The sequence below is a fragment of the Pan paniscus genome, chromosome 1, assembly GCF_029289425.2.
Source record: "Pan paniscus chromosome 1, NHGRI_mPanPan1-v2.0_pri, whole genome shotgun sequence".
In the NCBI taxonomy this organism is placed as follows: domain Eukaryota; kingdom Metazoa; phylum Chordata; class Mammalia; order Primates; family Hominidae; genus Pan; species Pan paniscus.
In genome coordinates, this window is record NC_073249.2 from 221,673,361 (window position 1) to 221,689,752 (window position 16,392).

General features: G+C 45.5%; 1 protein-coding gene and 1 non-coding gene across 2 annotated transcripts in view; one reads left to right on the forward strand and one right to left on the reverse strand.

Annotated features, from left to right (window-relative positions):
- Positions 1 to 16,392, forward strand: part of NOL9 (nucleolar protein 9) — a 33,904-nt gene that overhangs the window by 1,355 nt on the left and 16,157 nt on the right. The window contains exons 2-6 of the mRNA XM_003822145.5: positions 3,305 to 3,524; positions 4,223 to 4,350; positions 8,674 to 8,809; positions 8,932 to 9,028; positions 11,937 to 12,034. Coding sequence (XP_003822193.1) covers positions 3,305 to 3,524; positions 4,223 to 4,350; positions 8,674 to 8,809; positions 8,932 to 9,028; positions 11,937 to 12,034 — 679 coding nt within the window. The remainder of the gene's footprint in view (positions 1 to 3,304; positions 3,525 to 4,222; positions 4,351 to 8,673; positions 8,810 to 8,931; positions 9,029 to 11,936; positions 12,035 to 16,392) is intronic.
- On the reverse strand, positions 12,900 to 13,010 carry LOC117978657 (U6 spliceosomal RNA). Its single transcript, XR_004669336.1, has one exon. It is a non-coding gene; the product is annotated as a U6 spliceosomal RNA (small nuclear RNA).

Genomic DNA, 16,392 nt, shown 5'->3' on the forward strand with positions numbered 1-16,392 from the left:
GACAGAGTGGTAGAGTCTGTCTGAACCAGGAGCACAGAGCCGAGTTCACGGTCACCATGCTTTCTCTGTAGCTGCCATGGGGTATGATCTTAGGTTAAAAATATAAAGTATGGGCCAGGCGCGGTGGCTCAGGCCTGTAGTCCCGGCACTTTGGGAAACCGAAGCTGGCAGATCATCTGAGGTCAGGAGTTTGAGACCAGCCTGACCAACATGGTGAAACCTCATCTCTACTAAAAATACAAAAATTAGCTGGGCATGGTGGCACACGCCTGTAATCCCAGCTACTCAGGAGGCTAAGGCAGGAGACTTGCTTGAACCCGGGAGCTGGAGGTTGCAGTGAGCCAAGATCACGCCATTGCACTCCAGCCTGGGCGACAGAGTGAGACTCCGTCTCGAAAGAAAGGAAGAAAGGAAGGAGGGAGGGGAAAAGAAAGAAAGGAAAAGGAAAAGAGAGAGCTGGGCACAGTGGCTCACGCCTGTAATCCCAGCACTTTTGGAGGCCTAGGTGGGCGGATCACCTGAGGTCAGGAGTTTGAGACCAGCCTGGCCAAAATGGTGAAACCGCATCTCTACTAAAAATAGAAAAATTAATGGGGCGTGGTGGCACACGCCTGTAATCCCAGCTACTCTGGAGGCAGAGGCAGGAGAATTGCTTTAACCCGGGAGGCGGAGGTTGTGGTAAGCTGAGATTGCACCACTGCACTCTAGCCTGGGTGACAGAGCGAGACTCTTGTCTCCAAATCTCTCCAACTATATATATATATATGTATATATATACATATATATGTATATATATACACATATATATGTATATATACACATATATATATGTATATATATACATATATATGTATATATACACATATATATATGTATATATATACATATATATGTATATATACATATATATATGTATATATACATATATATATGTATATATATACATATATATGTATATATATACATATATATGTATATATATACATATATATGTATATATATACATATATATATGTGTATATATACATATATATGTATATATATACATATATATGTATATATATACATATATATGTATATATATACATATATATGTATATATATACATATATATATGTATATATATACATATATATATGTATATATATACATATATATACATGTATATATATACATATATACATGTATATATGTATATATATACATGTATATATGTATATATACATATATATATGTATATATACATATATATATGTATATATATACATATATACATATATATATATGTATGTATATATCACCTGAGGTCAGGAGTTCGAGACCAGCCTGGCTGACATGGTGAAACCCCGTCTCTACTAAAAAATAGAAAAATTAGCTGGGCATGGTGGTATGAGCCTGTAATCCCAGCCACTCGGGAGGCTGAGGCATGAGAATCACTTGAACCTGGGAGACGGAGTGTGCAGTGAGCCAGGATTGCGCCACTGCACTCCAGCCTGGGCAACAAAACAAGACTCTGTCTCAAAAAAAAAAAATAAATAAAGTATGTTATGGTTACCCAATACAATGCGATCTGTTACTTAGAAATCAGCTGCCTTTTTAAGTTATTTTATTTTATTTCATTTTTCTTCAACTTTTAAGTTCCAGGGTACATATGCAGCGTGTGCAGATTTATTACGTAGTTAAATGGGTGCCTTGGTGGTTTGCTGCACAGATCAACACATCACCTACGTATTAAGCCCAGCATCCATTCTTCCTGATGCCCTTTCCCAGACCCCCACAGGCTCCAGTGTATGTTGTTACCCACCATGTATCCATGTGTTCTCATGGTTCAAATCCCACTGATAAGTGAGAACATGCCATATTTTGATTTTCTTTCTTTTTTTTTGAGATGGAGTCTCGCTCTGTTGCCCAGGCTGGAGTGCAGTGGCGCAATCTGGGCTCACTGCAAGCTCTGCCTCCCGGGTTCACGCCATTCTCCTGCCTCAGCCTCCCGAGTAGCTGGGACTACAGGTGCCCGCCACCACACCTGGCTAAGTTTTTTGTATTTTTTTTAGTAGAGACAGGGTTTCACCGTGTTAGCCTGGATGGTCTTGATCTCCTGACCTTGTGATCCACCCGCCTCGGCCTCCCAAAGTGCTGGGATTACAGGCGTGAGCCACCACACCCGGCCGATATTTGATTTTCTGTACCTGAATTAGTTTGCTGAAGATAACGGCTTCCAGCTCCATCCAAGTCCCTGCAAAGGACATGATCCAAGTCCCTGCAAAGCCCTTTTTATGGCTGCAGCCTTTTAAATTTTTTAATTTTTATTTATTTATTTATTTTTGGGACAGTATCACTGTCGCCCAGGCGGCAGTGTACTGGCATGATCTCAGCTCACTGCAGCCTTTGCCTCTGGATTCAAGCGATTCTCATGCCTCAGCCTCTGGAGTAGCTGGGATTACAGGCACATGCCCAGCTAACTTTGATAATTTTAGTAGAGATGGTGGTGGGGGGGGTGGGGTGCAGGGGGGTTTGCCATGTTATCCAGGCTGGTCTCAAACTCCTGGCCTCACTCAAGTGATCCCCCCACTTCCTTCTCCCAGAGTTCCGAGATTACTGGCGTGAGCCACCGTGCCTGGCCCAATACTTATTACTGATGGAGTGGAGTGGTGTAATTACGGTTCACGGCAGCCTCTACCTCCGAGACTCAAGCAGTCTACCCACCTCAGCCTCCCAAGTAGCTAGGACCACAGAGGCATGCCACTGCACCCTGCTAATTTTTAAATGTTTTGTAAGGAGAAGTTTCACTCTGTTGCCTAGGCTGATCTTGAACTTCTGGGCTCAAGTGATCCTCCTGTCTCAGCTTCCCAAAGTGTTGGGATCACAAGCATGAGCCACTGTGCCTGGCCTTACCTGCCTTTTGATGTGTGAATAGCAAGTTAAGATTTTAGAATTTGGCCAGGTGCGGTGGCCCACGCCTGTAATCCCAGCACTTTGGGAGGCTGAGGTGGACGGATCACCTGAGGTCGGGAGTTCAAGACCAGCCTGACCAACATGGAGAAACCCTGTCTCTATTAAAAGTACAAAATTAGCCGGGCGTGGTGACACTCACCTGTAATCCCAGCTACTAGGGAGGGTGAGGCAGGAGAATTGCTTGAACCTGGGAGGTGGAGGTTGCGGTGAGCCGAGATTGTGCCATTGTACTCCAGCCTGGGCAACAAGAGCAAAACTCCACCTCAAAAAAAAAAAAAAAAGATTTTAGAATGTTTCAGTCATTAGTGACATGATCTATAATGTTTTTTCTGTTTTCTCTCCCTGCTAGGGTTTTACTTTTAGTGGGATCTGTCGTGTGACTTGCCTCTATGGCCAGGTGCAGGTATTTGGTTTTACCATCAGCCAAGGCCAGCCTGCCCAAGACATCTTCTCTGTGTATACCCACTCTTGCTTGAGTATCCATGCACTTCACTACTCACTGCCTGAGGAAAGCAAGAAGGAACTGAAAAGGGAAGCCCGGAATTTGCTCAAATCTCATCTTAACCTTGGTAATGAAAAGAACTGGGTAATTTACTGAGGGCCTACTGTAATAAGGCTAATTCATAATTTTTAGGGCCAGGCGCGGTGGCTCACGCCTGTGATCCCAGCACTTTGGGAGGCCAAGGCGGGCGGATCATGAGGTCAGGAGATCGAGACCATCCTGGCTAAGACGGTGAAACCCTGTCTCTACTAAAAATGCAAAAAATTAGCCGAGCGTGGTGGCAGGCGCCTGTAGTCCCAGCTACTCGGGAGGCCGAGACAGGAGAATCGCTTGAACCCAGGAGGCGGAGTTTGCAGTAGGCTGAGATCACGCCACTGCACTCCAGCCTGGGCAACAGAGCGAGACCCCATCTCAAAAAAAAAAAAATTATTTTAGATGCTTACTATGGTCTAGACAGTGTGCTAAGGACGTTGTGGTATCTCTATAAACCCTTACAAGGGTCCTGAGAGTGAAAGTACTATTGTTATCACCATTTTACTGAAAAGAAAAATTGTTCAAGGCCACAAAATTATTATGTGGCAAACCTCGATTGACTTCTCCTCCCAGATGTGTTCTTAGTATGTAGTATGGCCCCCTGAAAAAGGCTCTCAACCGTAATTCCTACTCTCCTAACGTTTATAGTTTAGCCGAGGAGATGGCAGTCCTAAAGGGCGTGGAATGTAATGAAGTTACTGCTTCTAAGGTGGTTTATTTTTCTCTTTACAGATGACAGGCGTTGGTCGATGCAGAATTTTTCTCCTCAGTGTTCCATTGTGTTGCTAGAACATCTGAAAACTGCCACTGTAAACTTCATAACCAGCTATCCGGGTTCATCCTACATTTTTGTGCAAGAGGTAGAACCCGTTTTCATTCAGAGTTTTGCTAATTACTTGCACCAAAACAGTGATTTCAAATGACTATGTAGGATGTTGTCTTGGAAGAACAGTTGGTCTATCTAGTGCTCTCAGTCCTACAGAATGTAATACGTGTATATGGAAACTATTGTAGAAAGGTATATCGTGAAAAATGTTCATCCTCCCCTCCTTAGTTTCATACCTGAGCCACCATTTTATATCGTAGTTGGTTAAGTGCTTTTTGGGTTTTTATTAACACCATGCTCCAGCCCTGCTTTTTTGGTTGGTTGGTTGGTTCATTTTTTTGAGACGGAGTCTCACTCTGTCACTCAGGCTGGAGTGCAGTGGTGCGACCTCAACCTCACTGCAATCCCGCCTCCCAGGGTCAAGCAATTGTCCTGCCTCAGCCTCCTGAGTAGCTGGGATTACAGGCGCCTGCCACCATGCCAGGCTAATTTTTGTTTTTATGTTTTTTGTTTTGAGATGGACTCTCTCTCTGTTGCCAGGCTAGAGTGCAGTGGTGTGATCTCTCGGCTCACTGCACCCTCTGCCTCCCGGGATGAAGTGATTCTTCTGCCTCAGCCTCCCAAGTAGCTAGGACCACAGGTGCATGCCACCATGCCCAGCTAATTTTTTTGTTTTTAGTACAGACGGGGTTTCACCATGTTGGCCAGGTTGGTCTCGAACTCCTGACCTCAGGTGATCTGCCCACCTCTGCCTCCCAAAGTGGTGGGATTACAGGTGTGAGCCACCATGCCTGGCCTTTTTTGGGGTTTTTAATGGTTGTCTTTATATTTCAGTTTATTAATTTGAGATAATATAAATTGTCTCTAAACTATGAATGAGTAGTTTAAATGAACTTATATTTTCTTTTATCTCTTTCCTTACCTCTAATTTTTAACGAGTCGTAATTTTTATTAGTCAAAAAGGCTTCATTTTTTATGTAGCTTTCTGACTCTGTGCTTGTGCCTTCAACACTTTTACAATGATGCTCTCCTCCTCGAGAAGGAAAGCACGCTTGATCCTGTCCTGAACACGTTTAGCACGCATGGAACCACCGTAGGCTCTGCTGACATGGTTTTTGTTTTGGACAATCTCTTAAGAACTTTAGGTCTTGGCGGGGCGTGGTGGCTCATGCCTGTAATCCCAGCACTTTGGGAAGCTGAGGTGGGCAGATCACTTCAGGTCAGGAGTTCAAGACCAGCCTGGCCAACATGGCGAAACCCCATCTCTGCTAAATATACACAAAATTAGCAGGGCGTGGGGCATGCACCTGTAATCCCAGTTACTCCAGAGGTGAGGCGGGAGAATCGATGGAACCTGGGAGGCACAGGTTGCAGTGAGCTGAGATTGCGCCACTGCACACTCCAGCCTGGGAGACAGAGAGAGAATCCGTCTCAAAAAAAAAAAAAAAAGAACTTTAAGTCTCATGGCACGGACCCCTCGAAGCCTGCCTGGGCTGCGCCAATGCAAATTTTGGTGTTTTCCCAACCTTCTTGGTACAGAGACAAACAATTTTATTACCAGGGGTTCGGGACAGCCTAGTTTTGTTAGAGGCTGTATTGTAGGAAGCCTATGACGGTGTGTCAAATGCTGGACCATTCTCACTTCGTGTAGACAACGTCCCTAGAAGAGAGCTTTTATTTTTATTTTTGAGATAAAGTCTCTGTTGCCCAGGCTGTAGTGTCTGTTGCCCAGGCTGTAGTGCAGTGGCAGGAGCTCAGCTCACTGCAGCCTCAACCTTTCCGGGCTCAGGTGACCCTCCCACCGGAGCCTCTCAGTAGCTGGGGTTACAGGTACACACCATGACTCCCAGCTAATTTTTGTAGTTTTTGTAGAGATAGGATTTTGCCATGTTGCCCAGGCTGGTCACGAACTCTTGGACTCCAGCAATCCACCTGCCTCCAAAAGTGCTGAGACTGCAGGTGTGAGCCACCGTGTCTGGCCTCACCTCTAAATTTTTGCTGACCGTATTATTCATTTCCTTAAGTTCTTTTTTTTTTTTTTCCATTTCCTTAAGTACTATTACTATAATTGTCTCCCATGGGCCAGTAGGTGGAGTCTAATCTCCAGGATTGGCAGACAGACTGGATATGAGGGGTGAGGAAGAATCAAGGAATCACAGCAGGTTTTTGGCTTAATGACTGAGGTGCATGTAGTTGCCATTAACTGGGATGGGGTCACCGCAGGAGGAGTGGGTTTCCATTTGTTAACCTTGAGATGCCTGGTAGACATCAGCTGGACATGTCAAGTGGGCAGTTGAATATGTGGGCCTGGAGTTCAGGGAAGAGTTTGGAGGTGTAAATATGGGAGCCTTCAGCAGAGAGGATACCCAGGCCACCAGATGCGATAATAATGCTGATGGAGTTGAATAGACAGAAACAAGATGGTTCCAGCTCTGAGCCCTGGGGCACTCCAAGAAGAGGTCCAGGCAAAGATGAGGGAGCAGCAGATAGTCATCGGTTTTGGTGGAAAACCCAGTGCGTGGTGTCCTGTAGGTCAGGAAGTCTTTAAACGAGAGTTAACTGAACAGCGGTGGCGAAAGCTGCTGGTGGTCAGGTGAGACCTGAGAAAGCGCTGGCTGTAGAGGCCGGGAAGTAGCCTGATTGGAATGGGGTCAAGAGCCTGGGCGGAGAGGGACTCACAGGCTTAGTAGTAAAGTATTTTGCTTTGGTAGAAGTTAGCTGTAAAGGGAAGAAAAGAAATGAAGCACTAGTTGCAGGGATAAGTATGATCAGGAGAGTTTTGTAATTTTGTTAAGATGGATGAAAAAAACATGCTGGAACATGGCAGATGGGAATGATCCAGAGGGAGGGGGAGGTAACCACGCAGCAGAGAGAGGAGAGGCTGCTGGAACTATGTAAGTTGGCTACCAGGGATGGGTCCGGTTCTGGCATCATGTGGCCTTAGGAGCATAGCCAGGTCATTCATAGTGGCTAGAGGAAGTCCCTAGGAGAGGGCCAGAGGAAGTAGAAGTTGTCCTCTGATTATTTCCTGCTGCACTGGGAAATGGAATCAAGGTCGTCACTGTGTGGGAAGCAGATAGATACGAGGTGGGTGTGGGGAATTTGAAGTGAAAGGAGAGAAGAAATGAGAGCGGGACAGCGAACGGACTGTTGTGATTGCCTTTTAGTCTTTTGCAGAGTCCAGTAGCTGGACCAGGACTGCAGAGGAGGAGATGGAATTGCCTGTTCTCAAGCCTTGGTTACTGAAAGTGAATGTTCCAGATGCTATGGGGCAGCCACATTCTTTTTTCATTTATTTTCAGCTTTATCTGTTTTTCTGGGACTTCACCACCACTGTTCATATTTCTTATGCTCTTTCTTGGATACTTCCCTCCCTATCCCACCCTCTGGATGCGTCAGTAGATTCTGGAGTTGTTTTTTCACATAAGGGAGATAGTAAACTTGATTATCTAATTTTGTTAGATGTTCTTGATTTGCCCTCAGTGATTGATAATTGCACACAGTGTAGAATGGTTGGTTCAACAGACTTTTTTCTCAAATTGTTGAAGGCCTTGTTCTGTTGTTTTCTAGGATCCAGCATTGCCGATAGGAAGCCTCACACTAGGCTGCTTCTCTTTTTTTTTTTTTTGAGACACAGACACAGTCTCCCTCTGTCGCCCAGGTTGGAGTGCAGTGCCACAGTCTTGACTCACTGCAACCTCCACCTCCTGGGTTCAAGCGATTCTTGTGCTTCAGCCTCCCAAGTAGCTGGGATTACAGGCGTGCACCACTGCGCCCAGCCTGCTTCACATTTCTTTATGGTATCTTTATTTTCAGTGTTGATGAATTGCAAGAGGATGTGCTCATGGGCGGGGCCCTTCCTTCATCCTCTTCTGTGGTGAGCTGGTTCCAACTGAGCCTTACCTGCCTCAGCAAGGGTCTGCTCTTCCTTTCCTTGGGTTGCTTTCCCAGTCCTTCTGGACTTCACAGACCTGTCTTCTCCCTCCTTTCAACTCTTTTTGCTTTATGTTTTCAGAGGTTGCCTTGACTTGATTCTACATCACTCACCTGGTCTAGAGCCAGGGCCTCCTGCTGAATGTTTCCTGTGCAGTCATGTCTTACCAGACATTTTCTTTTTCTCTGGAGTCTCCTGCGGAGGCAGTGGCAGCTCGGGAGAAAGCAGAAACTGAAAATAGACATGGATAACTTCAGGAATACAGTTGGCAACACTTGTTGATGGGTTGGATTTTGGGGCAGGAGACAAAGGGAGGAAACAATTTATCTTCTCTGGCTCACAACTGTGTGAGGCTTGATTAATTTAGTACTGAAGAAAAAAATGTGCATTTTTTCACCTTAAAGTTTAAATTATTGATTTCAGAGTCCAGCTCCCCAGATTAAACCTGAATATTTAGCCTTGAGGTCTGTTGGCATCAGAAGAGAGAAAAAAAGGAAAGGCCTTCAGTTAACTGAGAGTACCCTTTCAGCCCTGGAAGAGTTAGTCAATGTTTCCTGTGGTGAGTAATACACATTGATCACCCTGAATGTCTGTCCACCAGACCCCCAGAGGAAGATTAGTCATAATTCGAGTCCAAGGAAGACGGCTAATTCTAGCGATCAATGTTTGTTTCCCATTCAGAAGAAGTAGATGGCTGCCCTGTCATTCTAGTTTGTGGATCCCAGGATGTTGGAAAGTCAACATTTAATAGATACCTGATTAACCAGTTGTTAAATAGGTAAGAGTGCTTTTCTTATGGCTTTGACACATTGCTAGGTTTTTGTCATGAAGTGGGATTTTTGATTTGGAGGGAGTGCTTCTTGGCTTCTAGCTAGAGATTACATACAGGTCTAAAGCTGCCCAGCTGAAGCATCTGGTCCTCACTGCCATCTGCTTTGCAGTATGTGACAATGCTCTAGCGTAGGCTGACTTTGCCTTACCTGCAGGCGGACTTCCAAGAGGAGACACTTGGTCTCAGAGTCTGTATTTATAAGTTCTGGTGTGTGTGTGTGTGTGTGTGTGTGTGTGTGTGTGTGTGTGTGTGTTTTCAGACAGGGTTTCCCTCAGGCTGGAGTGCAGTGGCACAGTCATACCTCATAGTCTTGAACTCCTGGGCTCAAGTGATCCTCCTGCCTCAGCCTCCTGAGCAGCTGAGACTACAGTCATGGGCCACCATGCCTGGCTAATTTTTTAATTTTATTTTTTATTTTTGTAGAGATGAGGTCTTGCTATGTTGCCCAGTCTGGTCTCAAACTCCTGGGAATTTTCTTTTAATTTTTTTTTTTTTTTAGACCGGGTCTGACTGTGTTGCCCAGCAAAAAGTGTAGTGGCACAAACGCGGCTTGCTGCAGCCTTGACGTCCTGGGTTCAAGCAGTCCTCCCACTTCAGCCTCCCAAGTAGCAGGGACCACACTAGCGCACCACCACACCTGGCTAGTTGTTTGTTTTTGAGACAGAGTTTCACTCACCCAGGCTGGAGTGCAATGGCGTGTTCTCTGCTCACTGCAACCTCCGCCTCCCAGGTTCAAGTGATTCTCCTACCTCAGCCTCCCGAGTAGCTGGGATTACAGGCGTGCGCCACCATACCCGGCTAATTTTTGTATTTTTAGTAGAGACAAGGTTCCACCATGTTGGTTAGGCTGATCTCGAAATCCTGACCTCAGGTTATCTGCCCGCCTTAGCCTCCCAAAGTGCTAGGATTACAGGCGTGAGCCACCATGCCCGGCCTCTGGCTAATTTTTTTGTTTGTTTTGCTTTTGTAGACAGAGGATCTTGCCATGTTGCCCAGGCTGGTCTTGAACTCCTGGGCTCAAGCAATCCTCCTACCTTGGCCTCACAAAGTGCTGGGATTACAGATATAAGCCACCATGCCAGATCTGAAATTTTACCTTTACAACAACAACAGAGGTGGGTTATGGTGGCTTACATCTGTAGTCGCAGCACTTTGAGAGGCCAAAGTGGGAGGCTGGTTTGAGCCAAGGAGTTCGAGTCTACAGTGAGCTATGTCACACCATTGCACTCCAGCCTGGGCAACAGAGTGACACTGTGTCTCTAAATAAATAAATAAATAAAGCCTGGGCGCAGTGGCTCACGCCTGTAATCCCAAACCTTTGGGATGCTGAGGCGGGCAGATCACGAGGTCAGGAGATCGAGACCATCCTGGCTAACACAGGGAAACCCCGTCTCTACTAAAAATACAAAAAATTAGCTGGGCGTGGTGGCGGGCACCTGTAGTCCCAGCTATGCGGGAGGCTGAGGCAGGAGAATGGCGTGAACCTGGGAGGAGGAGCTTGCAGTGAGCCGAGATGGTGCCACTGCACTCCAGCGTGGGCGACAGAGCGAGACTCTGTCTCAGAAACAAAAAGAAAAAAAGGCTGGGCACCGTGGCTTCTGCCTGTAATCCTAGCACTTGGGAAGCTGAGGTAGGAGGATTGCGTGAGCCCAGGAGTTTCGGACCAGCCTGGGCAACGTAACGAGACCCTGTCTCTACAAAAAATTTAGAAATTAGTCAGGGATGGTGGCGTGTGCCTGTGGTCCCAGCTACTTGGGAGGCTAAGGAGGGAGTATTGCTTGAGCCCAGGAGGTCGAGGCTGCAGTGAGTTCTGATCACTGCATTCCAGCCTGGGTGACTCGGTGACACCCTGTCTCAAGAAAAAATAAACTTATATGAAAGATGGCCGAGTGTTAGCTCATGCCTGTAATCCCAGCACTTTGGGAGGCCGAGGCAGGTGGATCACTTGAGTTCAGGAGTTCAAGACCAGCCTGGCCAACATGGTGAAACCCTGTCTCTGCTAAAAATACAAAAATTAGCCGGGCATGGTGGCTCATGCCTGTAATCCCAGCACTTTGGGAGGCTGAGGCGGGTGGATCCCAAGGTCAGGAGATCAAGACCATCCTGGCTAACACTGTGAAACCCCGTCTCTACTAAAAATAGAAAAAATTAGCCGGGCGTGGTGGCACATGCCTGTAATCCCAGCTACTCGGGAGGCTGAGGCAGGAGAATTGCTCAAGCCTGGGAGACGGAGGTTATAGTGAGCCGAGACTGCGCCACTGCACTCCAACCTGGGCGACAGAGCGGGACTCTGTCTCAAAAAAAAAAAATTCAGCCGGGCGCAGTGCCTCACGCCTATAATCCCAGCACTTTGTGGGACCGAGGTGGGCAGATCACGAGGTCAGGAGATCGAGACCATCCTAGCTAACATGGTGAAACCCCGTCTCTACTAAAAATACAAAAATTAGCCGGGCGTGGTGGTGGGTGCCTGTAGTCCCAGCTACTCAGGAGGCTGAGGCAGGAGAATGGCATGAACCCAGGAGGTGGAGCTTGCAGTGAACCGAGATTGCGCACTGCACTCCAGCCTGGGCAACAGCGTGAGACTCCATCGCAAAAAAAAAAAAAAAAAAAAAAAAAAATCTGGAAGAGCAAATTGTTATCCGTGTTACAAATGGACATTGTGACCATGCCTGCACTGCGTTTCTCTGGACTCGTTTTTAAACAGCGATTGTCATCTTGAGGCTTCACTTCTAAAGTGCTGTGTGTGGTGGATTATGCCTGTGTGTCACATGAAATCTTTACTGTGTGATTATCCTTTCTACTGAGTAAAGCTAGTTAGGATTTTCTTTCTTTTTTCTTTTTTAAAAATTTGCAGTCTTCCCTGCGTTGACTATTTGGAATGTGATCTGGGACAGACAGAATTTACCCCTCCTGGTTGCATTTCTTTGCTTAATATTACAGAACCAGTTCTGGGTATGTATTACATATTTCTCGAATGTCTTGGTTTTATGAAATTTATATGTGATGATGCTTACAAAAACTCAGAAATAGAAGAGTATAAAATATTAAAAGTGAACATGCGCCTACCAAACTCATGGTCTTTCCATAACTTGTTCCTCTAACCTCCAAAAAACAAACTATGGTGCTTTCTCATTTTAGGAAATGGAACTGCTACTCATTTTGTTTTATGAAATTAGTTGGGTGTGGTGGCAAAAATTATTTTGTTTTATGTAAATTAGAAACACATGTTTCCCTAATTTCAACATCTTATATACAACTATCTAGACCAAGAAATTAATACTGAATCAATACTGTTAATCAGGCTGCCTGTGGTGGCTCACACTTGTAATCCCAGCACTTGGGGAGGCTGAGGCTGGTGCATCACCTGAGGTAGGGAGTTCGAGACAAGCCTGGCCAACATGGGGAAACCCCATCTCTACTACAAATACAAAAATTAGCTGGGCATGGTGGTGCACGCCTGTAGTCCCAGCTACTCGGGAGGCTGAAGCAGGAGAATTGCTTGACCAGGAGACGGAAGTTGGAATGAGCTGAGGTCAAGCCACTGACTTCAGCCTGGGCGACAGAGCAAGTCTCCATCTCAAAACCCAAAAAAACAAAAATTAGCTGGGTTTGGTGGCACGTGCCTATAGTCCCAGCTACTTGGGACGCCGAGGCAGGAGAATCGCATGAACCCAGGGGTGGAGGTTGCAGTGAGCCAAGATCATTCCACTGCACTCCAGCCTGGGCAACAGAGTGAGATTCTATCTCAAAAAAAAAAAAAAAAAAAAAAAAGCTGTTAACCAGTCTACAGATTTTATTGAAAATTCACCAGTTATCCACAATTCTACATCACTTTAAAAAAATAATATGTTATCCTTGTGCGGGGCCCATTGCCAGTCTTCTCTGTATCATTCCAGTTTTTTAGTATATGTGCTGCTGGAGTAAGTACCACCTTGCTTGCTTTTTTTTTTTTTAAGATGGAGTCTTGCTCTGTCACCTAGGCAGGCTGGAGTGCAGTGGCGTGATCTGTGCTCACTGTAACCTCCGCCTCCTGAGTTCGAGCTATTCTCCTGCGTCAGCCTCCTGAGTAGCTGTGACTGCAGGTGCGCGCCACCATGCCCAGCTAATTTTTGTATTTTTAGTAGAGACAGGGTTTCACCATGTTGGCCAGGCTGGTCTCGAACTCCTGACCTCAGGTCATCCACTCACCTCTGACTCCCAAGTTCTGGGATTGTAGGCATGAGCCACTGTGCCTGGCCACAACTGTTTTTGTTGTGTTTGCAACGTGGTGAGACCCTGTCTCTACAAGAAATTTAAAAATTAGTCGGGTGTGGTTTTTTGTCATCCCAAAATGAAAACTGTACTCATTAAAGAATAACTCTCGGCTGGGCTTGGTGGCTCATGCCTGTAATCCCAGCACTTTGGGAGACCAAGGCGGGTGGATCACGAGGTCAGGAGATCGAGACCATCCTGGCTAACATGGTGAAACCCCGTCTCTACTAAAAATACAAAAAATTAGCCGGGCGTAGTGGCGGGCGCCTGTAGTCCCAGCTACTTGGGAGGCTGAGGCAGGAGAATGGCATGAACCCAGGAGGCGGAGCTTGCAGTGAGCTGAGATCTCACCACTGCACTCCAGCCTGGGCGACAGAGCGAGACTCTGTCTCAAAAAAAAAAAAAAAAAAAGAATAACTCTGCTTGGGAGGCTGAGGCAGGAGAATCACTTGAACCCGGGAGGCAGAGGTTGCGGTGAGCCGAGATCTCACCACTGCACTCCAGTCTGGGCAGCAAGAGCAAAACTCTGTCTCAAAAAAAAGAATAACTCCCTTAACTCCCTCTTGTCCTCCTCTTGTCCTCTTTCCTAGCCCCTAGAGACTTCACCTCTGTTCTACTTTTTGTCCCTATGAATTTGGCTATTCTCATGTAAGTGGAGTCACACAATACTTATCCTTTTTCTGGCTTATTTCACTCAGCATGGTATTGTCAAGATCCATCCATGTTGTAGCATGTATCAAAATTTAATTCCTGGCCAGGTGCCATGGCTCACACCTGTAATCCCAGCACTTTGGGAGGCCAAGGCCGGCAGATTGCTTGAGCCTGGGAGTTTGAGACCAGGGTAGCATGGTGAAACCCAGTCCCTATAAAAAAAATACAAAAATTAGCTGGGCTTGGTGGTCCATGCCTATAGTCCCAGATATTTGGGAGTCTGAGGCAGGAGGATCACTTGAACCTGGGAGGTAGAGGCTGCAGTGAGCTGAAATTGCACCATTACACTCCAGCCTGGGTGACAAAGAGTGAGATTCTGCCTCAAAAAATAATAATAATAATTCTTTTTGATGGCTGAATGTTATTCAATTGTATGTGTATATCACATTTAGTTTATCCATTCAGCTGTTAAGGGACACTTGGCTTCTTTCCACATTTTGGCTTTCGTGAATAATCCTGCTGTGAACATGGGTATTCAGATATCTCCTCCATATCCTGCTTTCAGTTCTTTCAGGTGTATACCGAGGAGTGGAATTGCTGGGTCTTATGGTAGTTCTGTGTTTACTGTTTTGAGAACTGCCAAACTGTTTTTCACAGTAGCTGCATTTTACATTCCCAGCAGCAATGCACAAGAGTTCTGATTTCTCCGTATCCTCACCAATGCTTATTTTGATTATAGCTGTCTGAGTTTGTGTGAAGTAATGTCTCATGTTGGTTTTCATTTACATTCCCTTAAATGACTAATGATGTTGAGCATGTGCTTATTGGCCATTTGTATATCTTCGTTGGAAAAATGTCTGTTCCAGTCCTTGAATATTGCTTGTGTGTTTTTTTTGTTCGTTTGTTTCTGAGACAGAGTCTTGCTCTTTCGCCCAGGCTGAGGTGCAGTGGCGTGATCTTGGCTCACTACAGCCTCCACCTCCCGGGTTCAAGCAGTTCTCCTGCCTCAGCCTCCCAAGTAGCGGGAACTACACCACGCCTGGCTAATTTTTGTATTTTTAGTAGAGATAGGGTTTCACCACATTGGCCAGGCTGGTCTCGAACTCCTGGCCTCAGGCGATCCACCCGCCTCAGCATCCCAAAATGCTGGGATTACAGGCATGAGCCACTGCACCCAGCCTGCTTGTTTTTTTGTTTTTTGTTTGTTTGTTTTCCTTTTTGAGACGGAGTGCCGAGGCTGGAGTGAAGTAGTGTGATCTCAGTTCACTGCAACCTCCGCTTCCCGGGTTCAAGCGATTCTCCTGCCTCAGCCTCCCGAGTAGCTGGGATTATAGATGCCCGCCACCATGCCCAGCTAATTTTTGTATTTTTAGTAGAGATGGGGTTTCACCATGTTGGCCAGGCTGGTCTCGAACTCCTGACCTCAGGTGATCCACCTGCTTGGCCTCCTAAAGTGCCTGGATTACAGGCGTGAGCCACGGCATCCGGTCCCAGCCTGCATGTTTTTGAATTGGATTGTTACTTTTTGTTGAGTTTAGTAGTTCTTCATATTAATAGTAGTTCTTTATATTAATCCTTTATGAGATGTACAATCTGCAAATGTTTTCTCCTGTTCTGTAGGTTGTTGTCTTTTTGCTTTCTTGACAGTAAGCTTTGATGCACAGTTCTTAATTTTGATGAAGTTCAGTGTATCTATTTTTTCACTTGTTGCCTATGCTTTTGGTGTTACATCCTTGAAATCATTACTAAATCTAATGTCATCATGATTGTCTCTAATGTTTTCTTGTAAGAGCTTTATAGTTTTTAACTTTTTAAATTTTTTTACTTTTAAATTTTTCAGCCTGAATTTGTTTGTTCAGTTTTTACTCTTTTTTTTTTTTTTTTTTTTGAGATGGAGTCTTGCTTTGTCGCCCAGGCTGGAGTGCAGACGGGGTTTCACCGTGTTAGCCAGGATGGTCTCGATCTCCTGACCTTGTGATCCACCTGCCTCGGCCTCCCCAAAGTGCTGGGATTACAGGTGTGAGCCACCGCACCCAGCCCAGTTTTTACTCTTAAGTTTAGGTTTTTGATCCATTTTGAATTAATATTTTCATATAGTGTAAGGAATTGGTCCAGCTTCTTTCTTTTGAATATAGATATTGAGATTTTCCACCACCATTTGTTGAAAAGACTATCTTGAAGATTGTTTGATCTTATATGTATGGGCTTATTTCCTGGTTCCGTTTTCTGTTTCATCGGTGTACATGTCTGTCCTTGACCCAGTATCATATTGTTTTAATTACTATAGCTTTTCGGTAAGTTTTGAAGTTAGTACAAGTGCCTTACCCATTTTTCAGTTGGGTTATTTGTTTTCTTGCTGTTGAGTTTCTTGTGTTCCTTACATATTTTGGATGTTAACTCCTTATCAG